At 31.9% G+C, this 21,157-nt stretch overlaps 2 protein-coding genes and 1 long non-coding RNA gene across 8 annotated transcripts in view; 2 read left to right on the forward strand and 1 right to left on the reverse strand.

The window, feature by feature from the left end:
* LOC127716128 (heat shock 70 kDa protein 12A-like) overlaps window positions 1-17,411 on the reverse strand; it is a 44,942-nt gene extending 27,531 nt beyond the window's left edge. For 2 of the 3 annotated variants that reach the window (XM_052222226.1, XM_052222224.1), the window contains exons 1-4: window positions 17,293-17,411; window positions 6,682-6,778; window positions 5,722-5,920; window positions 5,067-5,369 (exon numbers count right to left, since the gene is read on the reverse strand). In XM_052222226.1, coding sequence (XP_052078186.1) covers window positions 5,067-5,369; window positions 5,722-5,920; window positions 6,682-6,778; window positions 17,293-17,348 — 655 coding nt within the window. In that variant the 5' untranslated portion in view covers window positions 17,349-17,411. Of the gene's footprint in view, window positions 1-5,066; window positions 5,370-5,721; window positions 5,921-6,681; window positions 6,779-15,059; window positions 15,095-17,292 lie in introns of those variants that run through there. The other variant, XM_052222225.1, reaches the window with a different exon arrangement.
* On the forward strand, window positions 1,467-16,766 carry LOC127716157 (uncharacterized). Its single transcript, XR_007988785.1, has 3 exons — window positions 1,467-1,951; window positions 15,368-15,499; window positions 16,113-16,766. It is a non-coding gene; the product is annotated as an uncharacterized LOC127716157 (long non-coding RNA).
* Window positions 17,412-17,447: 36 nt separating the features above from the next.
* Window positions 17,448-21,157, forward strand: part of LOC127716148 (uncharacterized) — a 551,146-nt gene continuing 547,436 nt past the window's right edge. For 3 of the 4 annotated variants that reach the window (XR_007988779.1, XM_052222265.1, XM_052222269.1), the window contains exons 1-2: window positions 17,448-18,105; window positions 18,946-19,258. Coding sequence is in view for 3 of the 4 variants with exons in the window: in XM_052222265.1 (XP_052078225.1) it covers window positions 19,125-19,258 (134 nt within the window). In the remaining variant the exon portion in view is untranslated. The remainder of the gene's footprint in view (window positions 18,106-18,945; window positions 19,259-21,157) is intronic. The other variant, XM_052222264.1, reaches the window with a different exon arrangement.

The following is a 21,157-nucleotide window of genomic DNA, read 5'->3' on the forward strand; positions in this document are numbered from 1 at the left end:
AACCCGATAATCTATACTTATCTATTGTACACAGTATCGTTTTGTTTTTCAATAAGATCCAGCGCCCTCTTAAGAAATTCATGGACTCATATCTCGACGTTTTATACATATATATATATATATAAGTATGCATCATAGTGCTTTTTCTTAACTGATTTTTAAATGTGCTTCTTGTTTTCAGGTTTCGTTGATCCACTGATCCACATTGAAATGGGATATGGTGTAATAAAAACTTCTTTAACCCCGCCAATTACTCTTAAGCCTGTGCCAAGTAAAGATCCTAGTCAGAGTTGCTCATTAGTTATTTTACATTACTAGGTTTTCTAATGATCTTCAGGTAATTTTGTGTTAGTATTAGATATTCAAAGTCTTTCTTTCATTTGTGTTCTTATTATGACAAAACATGAGGTTCACTTGCATGACGTCACATTTAAACTGGCAATTTCTTTGCAATGTGGACGACGCAGGAGATAAAATTATTAAACATTTCAGCAAAAAATCAATTCGCGATTGCTCAGTGTTATTTGTGGCAAACAGTCTGACCCGTCTTAAGATCTTCAATAAATGGATTATTTCTTAAATGAATACATCTTTAAATATTAGTTGAAGAATCATTTAAAATGATTATATCAGCGCAAACATATTTTTAAATTATATGCTTTTAAAACATAACCATTTTAATACAGATGTATATTATTAGTTGCATGTACATTCGTCAATTAAAGGCGATAGATACCAAAGGGATTTTCGACCTCATAAGTCGAAAACAATACACTTTACAGTAATTTAAACTGAATCTACATATTAAACACGACCTTTTTCACTTAGACGACACGAAACTAACAATCCTTTTTTTATTTATTTTGCGCGGTGTATAAACAAAAAATCACATGCGGTTGGAATGGGAATTTTCCAATCCGATGTCTACCTATTGAATATACAATTGTTTTATAATGTTTTACATCCTGAATATGTAAAAAATACTTAGGTGCTAGACAACAATAATTATTCTGTCGAGGTACAAACATGAGACTTTAAGTACTATATTACATTTTTTATCCAATTAATTATGTTATTTTTATATAAAAATATGGAATATTTCTGCATTCCATTACTTTATACCTTACAACAAAATCATTTTCCTTTACCTGTGTACATTATTCTATTGGGCGGCATTTTGTTCAAGGTTATGGTTTTCTTTCTGATATTGTTTAACAATTCACCCCTTTTTTATTGATTTTGTATTTACATTGTGACAAAAAACAAAATTTTTTTCGTTCAGTGTATATTCAGTTGTTTGTGTTAATATGTCTTTTGAATGAGTTAAGTCATTTCAATTGATATCTTATAGTGTGTATTTCTATGTTGTGGTGTAACACTATTGTTTCAGGTATGGGTGAAAGTTGGTACGATTCAACCCACTGCATTTGTTTGCACCTGTCCTTAGTCAGGAATCGGATGTTCAGTGGTTGTCGTTTGTTCATTAGTGTTTCTCGTATTTCGTTTTTTTCTATATAGATTAGACCGTTGGTTTTTCCGTTTTAATGGTTTTACCCTTACCATTTTGGGCCCTTTATAGCTTGCTGCTCGGTGTGAGCTAAGGCTCTTTGTTGAAGAAGTTCTTTGACCTGAATGGTTTACTTTTACAAATTGTGGCTTGGATAGAGAGTCATCTCATTAGCACTCATGTCATATCTTCTTATATCTATTTACAATATCTAGTGAATTAGTGTGTTTCACAAAGCAAAGCGCGCGAACTCGTCCATACCTACAAATGCTGGATTATTTAGGTTAAAAGAAACTTTGTACATAAATCAGGCAGCCAATCAACAACACGTCAAGAGTACACACGCTGAAATGTCTCACCTGCTTCACGATCTATGTTTGGTTGTATGTGGATAGTCATAAAGATAAAGTTTTACTACAAGTATCTTATAAACTTAACATTAAGGTAAGATAAACCAATAATGACAATGAATATCTTACAATCATTCCATTCACCAAATATAGTTGATCTATTGTTTATAGTATATTAGAAGAGGATATGACTACTGAAACTTAACATTGACCAATGAACCATGAAAATGAGATCAATGAAAGATGTTAAATACCAGACAGACATGTACACCGAACAATCATTTCGCAAGAGAGACAAAAAACACAAAAGATGTATTCAATAATGACGACTTCAGTATCTATACTAAAGAGATTTAACCTGCTGACCTGACTTTATATAAAGCTAATGCTAAATATGAACAATGCCCTTTCCTGGATTTTGATATCTATATCTTTAACGGGAAACTTGATACCAAAATTTATGATAAAAGAGATGATTTTTCATTCCCTATTGTTAATTATCTATTTTTAGATGGTTACGTTCCCTTGTCACCTTCTTATTGAGTTTATGTATTTCAACTTGTTCGAATCGCTCGTGTTTGTAACAACGTATTTGATTTTAACAAAAGAAATCTATGTATTACTGAAACAATATTACACCAGGGTTATCGAAATCACAAACTAGTCAAAACATTTACTAATATTTATCATATGCTTAGAGTAAATAACTTATAATTTTTACAGTATGATAATAGCATTAAATTTATGTTAATTCCATATTTTCCGAATTGGTGTTTAGCGGGCTGATATGAACATTTCACATGCTTCAGCTATTATCACATGCCTTTCCGTAATGTCATCGCACATGCATTCCGGCGTTACTCGGCAAATTCTGGAAAACACCCCTCAATGGTACGTTTTCAGTGAAAAACATAACAAAGTAGGGTACAAAACAATTATTAGGAAACAGGAAAATATATTACCGTTATTTAAAATGCAAAAAAAAAAAACCAAATGATACAATAAATGAATTTTTCACGATTTCCAGTATAGTTTAGAAAGTTACTTTACAAATGTTGACTTTTCTATACAGTGTTCATTATATTTTGTTGATTTTTTTTATCGTCAATATAAAAATATATTATACTGTTGTTTTTCTCCACTGTTGAGGCATATGATAGAAAGATTTCATATCGGATGTATTACATTTCGTGTCCGACGTCCTTAAACTTTTCAGTTTTTGAACTTCTACTTGAGAACCATTTAAAAGAATCAATATATTAAACTGTTATTTTTCTTCATGGGTTGAAGCATATGATAAAAAGATCATAACATGTCATTTTTCATATCAGATGTATTATCAGCCCTCGGTCAATATCAGCCCTCGAACCTTCGGTTCTTGGGTTGATATTGAACCTTGGGCTGATAATACATGTGATATGAAAAATGCCATGTAATAATCTGATATTATCATCGGCACAAGAACATCATTCGTAGATATTAATCAACATGCAGACATCTTATACGTTCAGGTATTTCACATTCAATCTTTTATGGTAATATTCTTTAAAAAGTACAAATATGTCGGCTTTCACCTCAAAAGCTAACAGACGTATAAAGAAGGGATATAATTACGATACTGTTGTCAGGTCATTAAAGATGGCATATTTTTGTTTTAATATTCATTTGAATCACTCATAGGGTCTTTGTATCGGAAATAAACACATTTATTATAAAACCAGTTGTTGGCATGAAACGGGTTATTTTCTTCTCATATACTTTATGATGGTATGACACTAATCCCCTAACGGGAGGCCTTGTGCTTGATTTTCATATGATGAAGACATAATCTTTCAATCAGTTAAGTTGAGGTCTGGAGCTGGAATGTCAGTAACTTGCTAGTAGTCCTTTGTTAATTTATGTATCATTGTCATTTTGCTTAGTTTCTTTTTTTACCTATTCTGACTTTTTTAAACTGAGTTTTACTGTGTGTATACGTTATGAGTATTCTGTTCTGTTACCTATTCTCTGGCCTTTGTTTGTCTTGTACGATTTTTCATTTTATATAAAAAAGAAGATGTGGTATGATTGGCAATAAGACAACTCTTCACAAGAGACCAAAATGACACAGAAATTAACAACTAAAGGTCACTGTACGGCCTTCAACAATTAGCAAAGCCCATACCGCATAGTCAGCTATAAAAGGCCCCGAAATGACAGTTTATTTATAAGTTTTTAAGTTTAGTATGACGTCCATTATCCCCGAACGAGTACACATTTTTGTTTAGGAGCCAGCTGAAGCACGCCTCCGGATGCGGGATTTTCTCGCTGTGTTGAAGACTTATTAATGGTTTTGGACTATTCTCTGCTCAGTGGTCGGGTTGTTGTCTCTGTTACACATTCCCCATTTCAAATCTCAATTTTATTCATAACGTCTTTATCAAGAGGAAGTAAATCTTAATTCTAGGAAAGTAAATCTGAATGAAAGACTTAGCGCCGGCTCGTGGTGATGTACTTTTACACTCAATTATCGATGGATGTACTTCTTCATAAGTGGATTATATACAGAAACGCAATGAAATAAAAAGATCTCATGTAATGTAAATTTGAAAAACATATTAAAGAAATAGTTTTTTAAAACATGTATTTAACTGTTAATGAGCTAATCAATATCAAGTCATAAATTATGTCTAGTCACCGTGAAGCTTTAATTGATTTGATTCTCTGTGTTTTAACGCCACTTTTAGGCACCGCCTTTGTGCTATTTCGTGGCAGCCAGTTTACATCGGTGGAGGAAGCAGGAGTGCCCGGACAAAACCACCGACCTTCGGTAGGCAAACTGACAATCCAAGTTGGAGTCGAGTGCACCCGCATGAGCGGGGCTCGAACTCGCAACCTCAGTGTTGACTGGCTAGTGATTACCGTAGTAACTACTTAGACCTTTCCGTCACCGAGGCCCCAACCGGGAAGACGAACAAGAAAAACGTATATATACAATATTTGGATACTTTACATGTAAATTCACGTTCAGCATATTCGTGGATAAGGTCATTTAGAAGTTTAAAAAGGCAACTTGTAATGTCGACCTACAATCCATTATATTTAAACGTCAGACAATTTAGGAAGAGGAAATATAGCTAGCACGTTTTCAACAAATATCAAGTACTTCCTTTTACACTTAAAATGTTTTCATATAAAACTAAAGTGATATATGTTAAAACGAAACATACCGGAATTAAGTTGTTCATTATAAGCACATTGTTTGATGTAACAGGAACAATCCTCTTTTGATGGTTCACAATATTCACCATGCTCAGTTGGACTTACAAAACTATAATATCGTGTATGATCACAGCGACAAGAACTGTCCGTTTCTGTTGTTCCAGAGTGAAATACAGTTTGGCCTTCATCAATGCAGTGTGATTTTTCAAACAAACATTTTTCGCTTTCATTTTGCCAAAGTGCATAAGGTTGGAAAGTATGATTTTTGCAATCTAAGTTACGAAAGCCGCCAGTCCATACATAGTTTTGACCTAAATTTGAACAGAAACATGATAAGTTTCAAACAGTTTTTTTTGCTCTGATTTTAACAAATGAAATAACATTCTTACAACTTAAATATCAAAACGTCGTTTTATAGGTTTTGAAAATGAAATGTATTATGAAAAAGAAGAAAATGTCTTTTTTTTTAGAACGCGTAATAAGCTCGGAGCACATACGATAACACATTACAAAATTTACTTTTTTTTTCAGCTGAAAATATGTTTACCATGTCTGAAAGTTAGCTAAAGCCATTAACAAAATCAATTAGAATACCAATTTTCATAATTAAAATTTGATGCTTATTTCGAAGATGCATTATACTTATTTTTAGCCTACACGTACCTGGTGGGGCATAGTCCAAGGTTTTGACACATAGTTCAGTTGATGATGCACGTTCAGTATCAATTAAACAGATGTATTCATGCTTTAGATTGTTTTTGCAGTACCAATGACTGCGCATATGTTTATGTGACTGATGTGGACATTGAAAAGGCAATGTAACTTCAGTTGATATTTGAAATATAGTCAACCAAACTGGTACCTACAAAGAAAATAATAGTTAATCTGTAGCAGATAAATAATTGTGTACGGTTCGGGGCTTATCCGGGTGTATTATGTATGGTATGATCAAAGATCGGACATACATGTTTTGATAGTCGAAATAGATTTTAAATGATGTTGATACTGCATTTTGTATTTTTTTCTCTTGTTGTTAGTTCTACGCACATTGTTTTTAATTGCGGACTGAAATTTAATGATGTTTAGTTGTTCACCTTTCTTTTTGTGTTTTCTACAATTGTTTGCTGTATTCGCTCCTTATAAATTAAATTAAGTTATTGATAACTGTGCAATATCCCTGATTGATTGTGGCATTTTGTCTAGGTGTGAATTCGCATGGCGGGTTATACATATATATCAGGAGACGCTTACCCAGTCGACGCATCCGATCTCGCATCATTTTAAGCTCATACTATTTCTTTCAGTATTTGTTTGTGACCTTTTTTGTCTTTGTAGTTGATTTGTGAGATTTTAACATGAAAACTTATCACGTAGATTGTTTACTTAATTTAGGTAATTAAAAACTGTCCCTACAATATTAAAGACATTCTTCCAAACTGATATCCGTTTTTTTACTACTCAGTGTAGGTCAAAGTGTTGTCACGTGATAAATATTTTTTATGACAGTTATGATCATAACTTTTGGTGTTTTTCTTTAGATTTTTAAATATTTGCTATTCTTTCTCAAAATGTTCGAAAACAATAAATTTGCTATTAATTTTTGGTCAACTATTTAAAACTCACATGCAGTAAAACTAGCAGGGAACTCATTTCCTGATAAAATCCTAATATTATCTTTAGTAACTCATTCTGTATGATCTTAATACTGGCGGATTGGAAACTGTGAAAAAAAAAACTGGACTGAAATTATTAAATACATTTTCTTATGTTTGCACAACGTCTGGTGGCATATATTTCATACATGTGCAGGACGATATAGTACATTGTAAACATACGATATTAAAGGAATTCAAACAACAAAAATAGAAGTTGAGTTTATATAGCAAAAAAAAATGTGAAACTGAGAGAATATTTTTCAAGGGACCAGTGTAAAAAAAAAGACAGTCAATGTATAAGAAAAAAGTCAAAAATGTACGTACAACAATCCACTATGTTTTCATATAAAAACTAGGCAACCCGAATCGATCTAAAATTCAGTGAACCAAGTAATATTTGTTTTAGATTATTTAAAAAATTAAGGCGATAGATCGATTCGCATTTGTTGGACCGACGGTTTACCTTCAACGTGAGTTTTTGTCTTCTGTTACCAATAATCACAACGTTATCTTTGTCATTTTAATTCTTGACACGAAATGAACATGCCCTAAATGGTACGCCGTTTGCTAGATTTATTCCCTAGTCATAAATACAGAGATCGGTTGTGGAATTATTATTCACGATACAATTTGTATAAATCCTGCATTCTGATTGGTTAATTATCTGGATGTGAATAATACCACACCCTTGTTCACCTGGGGATAAATAAAATTTTGCCAAAAAATCAAAGAATAAAAAGTTTGCCAAAATTAAGAAAGAAAATTAAAATGCTAAAAAAAAAAAATGCAAAATTAAAATTAATAAATTTAAAAATTTCACGAAAATAAGGAAAAAAAGTATTTGCCAAAGCGCAGCAACATCGGTGTTAAAAATTTGCAATGACAGTCATAAGTCTTCATTGGCATTTTTCAATTTTACATCCCGGTTCGAAAATGAGTAAAGGAACACTTCGAATTCATAAGAAATACATTCGTTATCTTGATGTAGTCAGGAGTGTATGAATTTTCCACACCAGTGGAAATAGACTTACGCACCTATAATGACAAAGGTAATAATTTAACTGTTGTTGTTCAATCATCGTATATTTAAAGATATATATCAATTTGCTTTTCTGTATGGTTTCTTTTTGGAATTGCACAATATCATGCTTTAATGTGCTGTTTTCCTTAAAACGATATAAATTGCTTCTTGTTTTGTGTAATTTGTTGTTATCAAATAGTTCGTTTCTATGTGTTTAAGCTTTTGTTTTTGTTGCACTTCGGTGTTCCTGTTGTTCCTTTGTTTTCCATTTATAGTTGATGTGTTTCCCTCGGTTTTGGTTTGTAACCCGGATTTGTCTCTCTCAATCGATTTATGACTTTTGAACACCGGTATACTTCTGTTGCCTTTATTTAGCAGCCAATTTGGTTTATTATGCCAAAATTAGCAAAAATCATCATTGACGAATTGTTCACTTGCATATGAGAAATTCAAATTCATTAGATCTATTCATATGACCTTCAAATTTACCCCTTAGCTGTAGATAGATTACGCATGTTTTTAACTATTATACAGGTAAAAATGATGATACTTTTAACATACATTTTGAAATCAAACAGACCTAGAAAAACCCAATTGCACGTGGACAATATCTGTTTATATTTATGTTAATATTGGGTTATATGACCATCGGCAGTCTTCGGAGGTCATTTTGATGGTTAATTAAATGACGTCTAGACAAAATATAAACGAAATTTATACATATTATAGCTTCCATGAATGGGTAAAGGTTTATTTTAGACTTTTTGTAATTTTGATATACGTTTAGTATGTTATAAATCAAATAAGAGCATTTAAGTCAAATCGGTGAACACGAATTTGACAGCTAATGCCCCTTTAATACAACATAACTCGATTATGGAATCAATTTAGAAATAACGAAGTATAAATGATCTTCTAAGGTATGCAATATTTATGTTATAACGTAAATTTTGGTCAAATTTTCAACAACTCTAAACAGTCTTTCGCATAATTTACTTAAGGATGTACACCTCTGAGGAGCCAAAACTTTCTAGAATTAAACTTTTTTTCTTCACCTAATTTTTGGGTTTATATGACTGTAAAAAAATAATTGGTAAAGAAAAAATCATATAGTGGTGCACTTAATTTTTTGCTACGGCCATTTGAAAGTACCTAATTTTGATGATTTTCCCATTTTTCCTAATTTTTCACCCATTTTTGGGCTATTATCGTGAAACAAATACCAGTTTCACAATTAAACTTTTGTGTATACTTTCAATATAGATGAAGTGCACCAATCTGAATAAATTTAACTTAAAAAAACTATAGGTAGGTGTTAATATAAGAAAGTTTTATCATATTTTGATGCTTTTTCGTGTCAAATTTACCATGCTGTCAATTCTGTAAATTTGTGGTTTTTCTCTATTTTAAGAACAAAATGCATATCATTTCAACTTCTTTGTTATAAATGATTGAAAAAATGCATATCTAAGAAATTTGAAAAGAAAAAAGTGATATGGGATTTACATGTTCCTGGTAAAATCATTTCTTGTACCCCTCACCCATTTTCTCAAAATTTTGGCTAAAAAGACTGACTTGATTGGTAATAAAATTTGAAAAATTTATTACTCAAAATCTACTTATTGTAAATACACAATTTTTTCACAGAGTTCAGTTTGATTATAACATTTTTTAAATTCATTGATATTTTCCACTTGTATCACATGTTTTGGAAATAATTCCAGAACGAGATTTCAACGAGACTGAAACGTCAGAAGAATACATCCTTAAGCCACAGTCCATGATCCAGAAAGTTTTGTCTCTAAGGATTCAATATTATCAATTCTTGGATTCTAGGTTGCAGCCAATGATTTCAGCAAGCTTTTAGGTCCGGAAATACACAAAATCATCGTATTTTGACAATACATCCAACATGTGCTGACTTTGAAGCCAAGAATGTACTCTTATGAATAGATAAATTTTAACAAAACATTAAGGCTTTTGAAATAGATCATTTTAAGAACCAAATAGTGGTCATTTTGAAATTTGCTTTCCTGCAGTAACATTGTCGAATATCTCCTTGTTGTCATTTAGATTACTCTCGTAAATAATGACAGTCATCAAGTAATATAATTGAGCAATGAATTGAAAGCGTTTTACAGTATAATATAATTGGATGAATCAGGAATATGGATATACAACTGGCTTGCTTCCTATAGGGACGAACATATTTAAAATATGTTTTGATCAAACACTTCTTTACAGCACCTTCTTTTGTGTGGAATAAAACATTAAGGCTTTTTCCGATACCCATTTTTAGATCCATCAATGAAAAGTTACAATCAAAGAATTAGTTGTTACATAGTTATAAGAAAATAGAGTGACATGCAAGATAATATGAAAATAAGAAGAAATAGTATGATTGCCAGTGAGACAACTGATCGTATCTTAACTACTTATCTGTTCTCAATTATATAACACCATGACCAAAACTATTTATAACTGGATTTTATACTAAAAACAAGCAACACGACGGATATCAATAGTCAATAGAGTTGCAGCTAGCTTACTTGCACCTTTGACCCAAAGTTATCTCCAATTTTCAGTGAGATTCATTATTCTCTTTTTCTGTGATATGTTTTAAATGCTGTTACTGTTAAAATTTGTGGATTTTTTTTTAATTTTGACTCTGATTTGTTTTACGTACTATTATTTAAATTGTCGCTATGCATTTTCTTATATACTGACGGACTTTAAAAACGCAAAACTAAATTATTCTGTTTTATTCCCATTTTCAAAAAGGGAATTTGGGTAAAATAAATGTATTAACAATAATTCTATTTATTTCTTAATTAACTGAAAGAAAAGTTTGCAGTTCAAAAGTAGAACTGATGACGTAATTTTTAAAGTTCAAATTATGTGGTATGCGATGAAACCCTAGTTTTCTCCTCACCAATTGCTGTGTCATCGTCGAAGGCAATGACTGCCTGCACCACACGCCAAAATGGTGATCAGAAAAGTCAATAAATTTTGTTGGGCATGTTTTGTGTTCTGTTTTGTACCTTCGGATTGTGCCTCTGTCCCATTCATTACAGTGTGTTTTAGCAATTAAGTGGTTTAAACTTTAGTGCTTCAAACGTTTTTCTGCAGTCGATTATTAAGCATTTCAGCATATGGGAAACATTATTGGCATGAATCTGTCTGCCATGGCATTCGTCGACTTGATTAGCAGTCGAAGTTGTTGCCGTAAACATGTCTCGCAAATGACGTTGCATAATCAAATTTTATTGACGTTGCGTTGTCACTACATACTGATCTGGTCGTGAAAGGTCGTAAACAAATCCCGTCTGCCTGTATCGTTGTTTTAAGGACAGTAAATCGAAATTGCCTGCTAGAAATATTCTTATGGCCTGATTTAGATTATCATTGGTAAGTCTCGGCAACATGGAGGTGCAATATTTTTTTGTGTGGGTTTCAAGTGTGGTTATTGATTTAAAGAATAGTTTCTCGAAAAAATATCCTTAAAAAAATCATTTATGAGTTTCAAATTTTCGCTTTAAGAAATTCGTACGACTTTAATAATACGGTATGTTCAATAACCTCAGTTAAGTCAGGTATTGGATTTTTCTAACCATAAAGAAGTATTGCAAACATTGATAGTAGTTCTATGAGGGTTAATCAAGATTTGTTAAAAAAAATCACCAAAATGTGTGTTGCGTTTCTAAAGTCCGTCAGTATACTACACTACAAACCAGTAAAAAGTAAAATCACAAAAGTTCCTAATCAAATGGCAAAATAAAAAGCTCAAACACATCAAATGAATGGATAACAATTGTCATATTCCTGACTTGGTACAGGCATTTTCTTAAAAGTCTGAAATGGTTATATCTGTTCTCGACTGTACTGATTTTTACTCGACCAGTCTGAATTGGTCTGATATTTACTTGATAATACTTGACTGTAGTCTGAACCATACTTAACAGTCTGAACTTGTACTCGACCTTTACTCGACCAGTACTTAACCGTTTTATACGTGTCTGAACCGTGCTCGACCTAGTCTTAACCATACTCGACCTAGTCTGAACCCTACTTGACCTAGTCTGAACTATACTTGACCAATTCTTAACTAACCTAGACCTATTTTTTGTATCTATCTATTGTATTTCATCAATTCAGGAACGGGTTTTTACAACAGCTATTCCCCTTGGCTCCAAATTTGAACAACAATTTGAAATTAAACATGTATTCAATACAGCATTGAAACCGAAATTTCACAATAAACATAATATAACTTCAACACCATATTCATCAAGAATTACATATAAATATCACCTTTAAAATTAAAATAAAACAAGCTGATCAAATAATCTCAAAACTGAATTGTGACTTATATTTTCAATGTTTTTCAAATGTTTTTGAATGTTTGAGATATATTTCATGGTAACTGCACAATTTTCACCATTAACTTAAGCCTAGTATAAAGATTTATGGTGTCAGTTGAGTTTAGTTAATAATGCAGTGAACATTTATTTTTATCAAAATATGTACAAAATAGTATATAAAGCAACTTAATAAATTAAAAAAAAGACACTATGTTTTGTTAAACCAAGAATTTAATATAATCATGATAATAGAACTTCCATAGCAAAGCTATCCTTGATAACCTTTTAAAAGAGGAAATGTGTTCCAAAGTTACAGTAAACATTTATTTCAATTAGATTTAAATAATTGTTGTCAAAATTAAAGACATGGCGTACAAGAAGCACTTTGATAAGGTTTAATTACCTCAGTACATTTTTATTTTACAGGTAAACAGAAAGCCAAATTTTTCTTAAACTCGTGTATTACTTATCCAGCGAATTCAAAAGGCCTTGCGATTTAAGTTAAACATATAGAATTATAATGACAGATTATTATGTTTCTAATATAAGGTTAAAACATTTCAGTGATTTTGTTGGCTGTTGTTACCTCATTCAAAAGATAATTATACTACTATGTTATGTAACCATAAAACCTATGTATTTTTTATTTAGGAATTAAGGAAAATTAAGTTTAAAAAAACCCCACACAGGCCAAACAAGAAGCACCTTAATAAGGTTAAATTATCCTCAGTATAGGTGTGATTTTTAGGTAAAAGAAAATAATTTCTTTAAACAAACTGTAAAACTTGTCACATATTTCAATTAAATTAAATTATATAAGATAATTTGATTTAGCTATCTCTATTTGATAAATCTGAAATTCATGTAAGAATGTAAAAATCTGTTATCTTTATTTTATTGTGGCTTTTGCAATGTCAGTTAAAAAGAAATTTATTTTTACAGTTAGAACCAAAAAAAAAGTAGGGGTTATTTGGTCAAGTATGGTTCAGACTGGTCGAGTATTGTTTATTCCTTTGGTCGAGTATGGTTTAGACTGAAAACATAGGCCGAGTACAGGTCGAGAATGGGTTAAGACTGTTTCAGACTGGTCGAGTAATAGTTCAGACTATTTTCAATGACATTCATAAGGGTCAAGTACAAATCAGTACAGTCGACTATGGTTTAGACTGGGGCGCCGGGTCGAGTAATGTCGAGTAAAACAGACCAATTCAGACTGGTCGAGTACAAATCAGTACACTCGAGTACAGATATGGGCCATTTCAGACTTTTACTGGTTTATAGTGCTAGTTATGTTTTTTTTGTATTGTATTCGAGCTTTAAGGAATTATAGTATGACCTAAAAATAGACTAATCTTTAGGATATTCAATAAAACCTTTAACATTAATTTTGCATTAGCCCATCAAAACCTATTTTGGCGAAATTCATAAAGACAAAATCATACTACACATTGGGACTTCTTATTTGAAAAAGACGTTTATATTCGATGTTATTCGACAAGAAATTCAAAATATTTTTAAATGAAGGCCTTTTCATAAACAAAACCATGTATTTTTATATGAAAATATTAAAATCGAGGTTACAATGTCAATTCCAGTGTCAGGTGATAGCTAAATGTGTGCTGGTTCCAAAAATATATGGTTCCTATACACTTATGTTTGAAATAAGAGAGATCATTTGTTACTTCCGGTATAATATGTTAGTTTACTTGACACTGATTCCAAAAATATGGTTCTATATACTTTAACATTAAATAAGTACAAAAAATAGCTACTTCTGGTTCACACAAGGTCAATTCTGGCTGGTTTTTTTCAAGGTCATATGGCGTGCAACCTAATGCAAACAGTCACATGGTTCTATCATTTAAAAATATAGTCTTAAAGCTAAGGTCATAATCTAGAACATCAAATTTACCTATGACCTTGACCTAAATTTCAAGGTCATCTAGTAAAGACCTCAAATCAAAATACCCTAGCTCTACTATATATGGTCAATGAGTTATATCACCATACAGCTAGTTTTATATATGATATATGTACCTGTTCAACCAAAATTTATTTGTAACGACATGTCGCATGCTGTATAACAATTAAGTAAAAATATATTTTGTCGATATCTTTTACAGCTTCTGATAAAAAGTAATAACAAGCCTAAATCTAAATTTAGAACATGAACTTGACCTTTGACCTTAACCTCATTTTTCTTTAGATGGACCAATGACCTCAAATCAAAACACCCTAGGTCCCTATCGCTTATTGTTTATATGTTAAAAGAACATATAACTTATTTCAAATACATAAGAGGAAATAACTCTCATATGGAGTCTTATTAAGGCTTTAGACAAAATTAAATGTAACAATCTGAGGATATAATAAGCAATTTGAAAAAATAAATTGATCGCTTTCTTTTACGTTTGCGAAGGAGATCATGTCTTAATAAGAAAACAATGTTTGGGGAAATAACTCAGACAAAGAAAAGTGTTCGGTTAAACAGGGTCAGTTTGAAAAAATAAATTGATCGCTTTCTTTTACGTTTGCGAAGGAGATCATGTCTTAACAAGAAAAACAATGTTTGGGGAAATAACTCAGACAAAGAAAAGTGTTCGGTTAAACAGGGTCAGTTTCAAAAGCGTATACACTGTACAATATCACATACAAACTATTTAACCGACATGTTGTGAAACATCAATACAGTGCACGAAAAAATAAAGCAGAACAAAAAAAAAAATAATAAACAGAACAAAATCAATAGGTCTTTCGAAGGTAAAATGGAAAGACCTAAAAAAAAATTCAGAACAAAATCAATAGGGTTTTCCACGGTAAAGTGGTAAGAACTTAAAAGAAAGAATTCCAAAATCTAACAACATAGAAAAGCATTGAAACGTATAATATTTAGCATAGTATACATACTTTTTAATAAATATATTGTTATTTGAAACAAAAGAAAACAAATTATGATCACTTTACCTTGCGTAATTCAAAAACATACATTGTTATCTGGTGTGTTTATTTACGTATATCGTTGTGGTTTTAGATATGGTCGACTGATATACTTGAATTTAAAAAACAGGTAATTTTATGTCGACCAATTCACAATCTGTCCTTCATTACTTTGATACAACGTTGTAGTTAGGTTTATTTTGACGGCGATTTGACGGATTAGAAGAACATGAAAGTGCAATAAATGAATCAGTTTTGGAAAAAAAGTGAAAAAAAAAAGAAGAAAAAAACAAAAAATAACATTTTTATTCATTTTGCCAAATATCTTTTATTAGGAGTTTGACTACAGTGTCAGAACAGTACAAAGAATTTCACCACAAGATATCAGGCATCAAATGTTTGCATCTGTCCTAAGTCAGGAATCTGGTGTACAGTAGTTGTCGTCTGTTTATGTAGTTCATACATTTGTACGTATTTCTCGTTTCTCGTTTTTATATAGATTAGACCGTTGGTTTTCCCGTTTGAATGGTTTTACACTAGTAATTTTTGGGGCCCTTTATATATCTTGCTGTTCGGTGTGAGCCAATGCTCCGTGTTGAAGGCCATACCTTGACCTATAATGGTTTACTTTTAAAAATTGTTACTTGGATGGAGAGTTGTCTCATTTGGCACTCATACCACATCTTCCTATATCTATCACTTGGAATAACACATTTTAAAGAATAATTGTTAAAGGAAAGGAAACATATTCTTTTATATGAAACATAAGAAGATCTGGTGTAATCAACATTTCTGTAACTTTGAATTAAGACCAAAGTGACAATAAAAGGTTTCAAAATACACAATGAAAGCCAACTCATATAATAATATTAAAAAAAGACAATATAATAAACTGTAACTGTTTAATAAACAAATTTTATATAATATTTAGGCATGTAAAACGAAACATTCTAGAGAACAAGCACAGTAACTTATGTTTTATTTGATGTTTTTATCCCAATAATCTCATATCTATCTTCATTACATTTCAAAATCACAGAATGTCAGTCTAATGTGAAACGCATTATATTTTTTTTAAAGAGGAAGAAGGTACCAAGAGAATAACAAAGAAGGAGGAAAACGACAAACAGACGATCAACATTCCTGTAACTGTATACAATCGCAGAAAAATAAATAAAAAATAGCAGTCATTGACAACACGAATCCCGCGGAAATCTGGAGATGATCTTGTGTGCTTCAAAATTGAAAATAGACCATTACCATATAACCAATTTTTCGAATCCAATTTAGCTGAATATTGAGTTAAAGGTGTATAACATTTAAAACATTTATGCAAGCTGTTTTCGGCTCATTAAAAAATTCAGTCTCATTGAAATAAATAAAATATGATCCGCAATAACATTAACACATTATCACCTAATCCGAAACGTTTCAGCTCTGTTTAATGAACGGTAGTTCATGTATAAATAGTATATCGAAATTAAAAGACGCTACTGCAAAGATGTGATGCACTATTGTGTTGCTCTTTATTGACTTATGCATGTTTCTGATTTCCCCCGCCCCCCTTTTGGATTTTTTTCTCCTCATTTGTACCTGACCATAATTGAATCTATATTATAACACCGCCACGGCTGTCTCGTGGTAGCATTTTCCTTCGTGTGTTGGAGCTCGTGGTTTCGATAACTGTCAGGGTCAAACCATATTTGTTTGTTTGAATTGTTTCACATTTTTTATCAGTGCTTTTAATAGCTGACTATACAGTATAGGTTTTCGTCAATGTTGAAGGCTTTACTGTTACCTATATACATGCAGCTGTTTAAATCTGCTTCATTTGAAAAGTTGTCTTATTGGCAATCACATCCCATCTCCTTACTGTATATAACATTAGACAACATGACAACCCGTTACATGTCTTACCAGGTACATCCATGTAAAATGTTGAGTACGAAAGGTTAGTTAGTGACATTAACTTAAATAACTCGTATTCAATGTATTGCCATGATTTGCAGGAGATTAAGGCGATTAGTTATTTCGATAAACAATTACAGTGCGTTGCATCTACTTTCAATACTATCATCTGAAGTTTAATGCAATTTTCAGGTAAAACGAAAGTACAACATAATCAAAATCATTTGAAGCAGACTGAAAATCTAAATCTTAAGCGAATTCGAAATTAATCGAATGCATTATATACATTCGTTTTGTTTTAATCGCAAGAAATTTTCGAGATAAACCAGAAAGAAACTATGCAATACATTACCTTGTGCTATATTTTTTAGGTGTATCACTCCCCCAGTACTTTATTTGAATGGGCATTTAAACAGTTCAATTAAGCTAACAACGAGGACACAACGATATACATAAAGCGTAATTCTGGTTACATTTTTTGAGAAAATGAATTTCTGCAATTCGACATGATCCCTATAATACGTTCATGGATCGTTTTACGTTATTGCCGAATGTTGAAATGTACATAAAAGATAAATTCAAAGTAGTTACTTCTTCATCTAGATACTAGCCTCCTGTAAGAAAGGGTCACCTCCCCAAGTTGTATTTGCCTTCAGCAAAAAGATTGGATATTGCACATAAGACATAATCCAGTACTTTGCAATGATTAAGTCGTAAAATTGCGATGCCATGGCCCTTCTTTGACTATAATTGAGGAGCTCAACATCTTCCTAAAAGAGAGGCGATATATTTCAAATGGATATTCAAACTCATTCATGCAAGTCTAAAATAAACTGACGACGCCATGGCTTTGAAAGAAAAAAAAAACAACTGTTAAAGACTAACAATAGTACAAAACATAACATAGAGAAGTAAAGACTAAGCAACACAAACCACGCAAAATCTGAGGGGTGCTCCGGAAGGGAAGGCAGATCCTGCTGTACATGTGGCTCCCGTAAATAAGGTACTCATCAAGGAGCAAAAAGTTTTATAAATTAGAAACTCGTCCATCTTCGTAATTTTGAAAAATGATGGATTATCGAGCAACAAAATAGAAAACTCGATTGGAGTAATAGTACTGAGCGGAGGAACATACACAATTTACCTCGAAAAAAAGGGATGTCAAGTGAGTATAAAAAGTTATTGAAAACTCACATATCCAGTAAAATGTAACGCCATGACAGGGTGTGATATGCCTTGCAGAACTGAATATAGGTATATTTGTTTAAAAGAAAACAACATTTTATCCAGTAAAGCTGTTTTAGGTAAAAGTATCGCTGGACATTCCAAAATCATTGGTTGTCGATAATTATCAGTGGCGAAACAACCATTATGCTTGTCAATGATAATAAAGGCTAAAGTCAGAAGAGAGATTACGACTTAAATGTCTTGTTTTCGCATGACTCCGAGAATAATGGTGTACTGGATGATGTTTTGGGGAGGTATGTCTTCCTATTGAATGGGATCGCTTACATCCGTGAAAGGAATTATGAACAGTGCAAACTACTTTTTTTCCATAAAGATGAAGATGACATGTTATTGATAAGGGCAAACATGGATGTAAAATCATACTGGTCTAGTAATTTCTTTGCATAGAGAAACCAACTTTTCGAAGGGTCTGACGAATGCAAATTTCCTTTTCAATACAGTCATTTTCCTGGATACTGCCGAATCTGATCAATATTTGATAGTGTATTGTAGACTCAATTGGTAGTTTATCAGAGAGAATGTATACTGTTGAATTTGATGTTTATCTGGAAGAATTTGTATGTTTTTCAAAACTTTCGTATAATATTGATTTCGCTCCTGAGAATCGCTTTTAGTACTACTGTTTCAATTATATAAGCATGATAACTTGACGTTTATCTTGGGATTTACACCATTATAAACATGAAGTCCTGTTCCTATTAACTCATTGGATGTTCTCTATGCCATTTTTATTCACTCATATAATCTTCTATTTCAGCCTTTTGAAATGTAAATGGAGACTGCTGGTGTATAGCAATATTATCTTCTGTACGGAGTAATGATGATTAATATGTGTCTTTGGTGTTAAAGTTCTCGATGTTAAATGTTGATATGGAGATGGATTCAGAAAGATTTGACTTGGATGTACTATAGTTGGGGAGGGGTGTACAATACTCGATGGGTTTAAAGGACCCTGTTTTCTCTTTTGCGTCCTTTTACGGCGCCCTCTTCGTGATCAGTTGGTTTTTTCAAACGGAGGTTTGTTCATCTTCCCGTTGTTCAAGAAAAACAGTAATTATCATCATTTGTCGGTAAGTTTGCCTAATTGACATCACGTTGTTCTCTAATTGACTATTTATTAGTCGAGTCACTACCAATCAAGTTTTCGTGATGAATTAAGTTTATATTTTTAGACTTAATTGAACAGTATTCACCACAACATGAACATGTACCATTAATGTTATAATTTATAATAATATTTTTTCCTAACACTATCTTTACTTGTCAATTTTAAGTTTTAGTTTACCGACGTTATCATTCTTTTTTTCCATGTCTATGAATTTATCATCAGTGTTTGTATCATTTTTTTATAAATTCACTGGTGATTCATAACCTCTATGTTTCTAGATTGTATAAGATCATTTATCGTTTTTTTTTCAGTTTTAATATATAGACTTCAGATTTTTTTTAATGTCTCAGCCAGTTCCTTTTCCTTCTTACAGATTTAAACCTCATTGGACTTTAATTAATTTGCTTACTATTCATATAATTTTCGTGTTTAACCAATCTAATATTTATCTACATCGACATTTGTTATTTACGTATTTAAATGCATTTAATTTTTCCGGTTGTCTAATAGGCAGATATAGACTAGACATAAAATATAACACCATTACAGTCATTTAAAAGTTAGTGTGACAAGTCTTAGTAGTACTCTTATAAAAAAACTACAAACATAACTACTGGACTAATAATTTACTATTGTTTGTTGATTCTTTCTTTACAATTTTATTTGGTTACACTTCACATATCTAGCTTGGTACACTTATCTAATCATTTTGATAATTTGCTCTTTACAAATGCAGTTGGTAACGCTTCACGTAGCACAAAATCAGATTGTTTTGTATACTTATCTAATAATTGTATGAGTATCCTTTATATAAAAGACAACATACGCACATCTTGTTAAATTTTTTTGATAGACGGGACACATTATCCAAATTATTCAGCTGAGATATGTTAAGTACAAAATTCGCAAATTGCTTTTAATAAGATAGTAGTTAGTACTATCTTTGTTATATAAATGTAGAAAACCGCGTACAATGGGCCTCTGAAGGTGATATTCTGCATAGTTCATTGCATATTGCTATTTCAGTTAAATTCAAAGCAAATCTGGTATTGCTATGTAAAAATACTTTACAAGTTTGAAACAATCTCATGAGGCAAACTGGTGTGGCGTCGTAAAATCCTTCATAATCTTGAAACAGTTTTCGCACGGGTACAGGTCTGGATGGTATGATGGTTGCATCATGATACAAATGTTCGACAATATGTTGATTACACAAAATCCTCATATGACCCTTAACAAACTGGCCACGGTGAAAACCGCAACTTTCAATGATAACGGTATCTTCGGCCTGTAGAAATGCATTTCCATATTTATTACACCTTATATAAGAATGCCAGAATTTGATTGGTTGGTAGCCAGTGTATTTTTCGCATATTCACACATTTTTTCCTCATTTAAAACGAATTTGCCTGTTTTTCACCACTGCCGGTGTATATGCCTCAATTTCCTCGCTATGCCGTGGTATTTGTCATTTTGGATATTCCTTTTTTACCCTCGCGAGCTTCTTACCGCCAAAATTATTCGGATATGACGTTACATAAAGAAAGCGCGCTGACGCGTATAAGTACATATATAATTCCCGCGGTTCTATGATAATATCTACTTATCCTCAAAATTATGGATAAACATGTTTATGAATTACAGCTTACTAGTAAAAAAAAATTTCCTTTCACCTGTACAGAGAGTTTCAAACAAAATCTATTCGGTGTAATTAAACAGATATATCATGTTATGGTGGGGTATTTGGGAAAAATACAAGTCTTAGGACCAAATTTCCCTCGCCTTACAACTCGGGAAATTTCACAGTCCCTTGACGGGTAATTTTTGCAAATACCCCTCCATAACATGATATATCTGTTCA

Source organism: Mytilus californianus, unplaced genomic scaffold (assembly GCF_021869535.1).
Source record: "Mytilus californianus isolate M0D057914Y unplaced genomic scaffold, xbMytCali1.0.p SCAF_9, whole genome shotgun sequence".
NCBI lineage: Eukaryota > Metazoa > Mollusca > Bivalvia > Mytilida > Mytilidae > Mytilus > Mytilus californianus.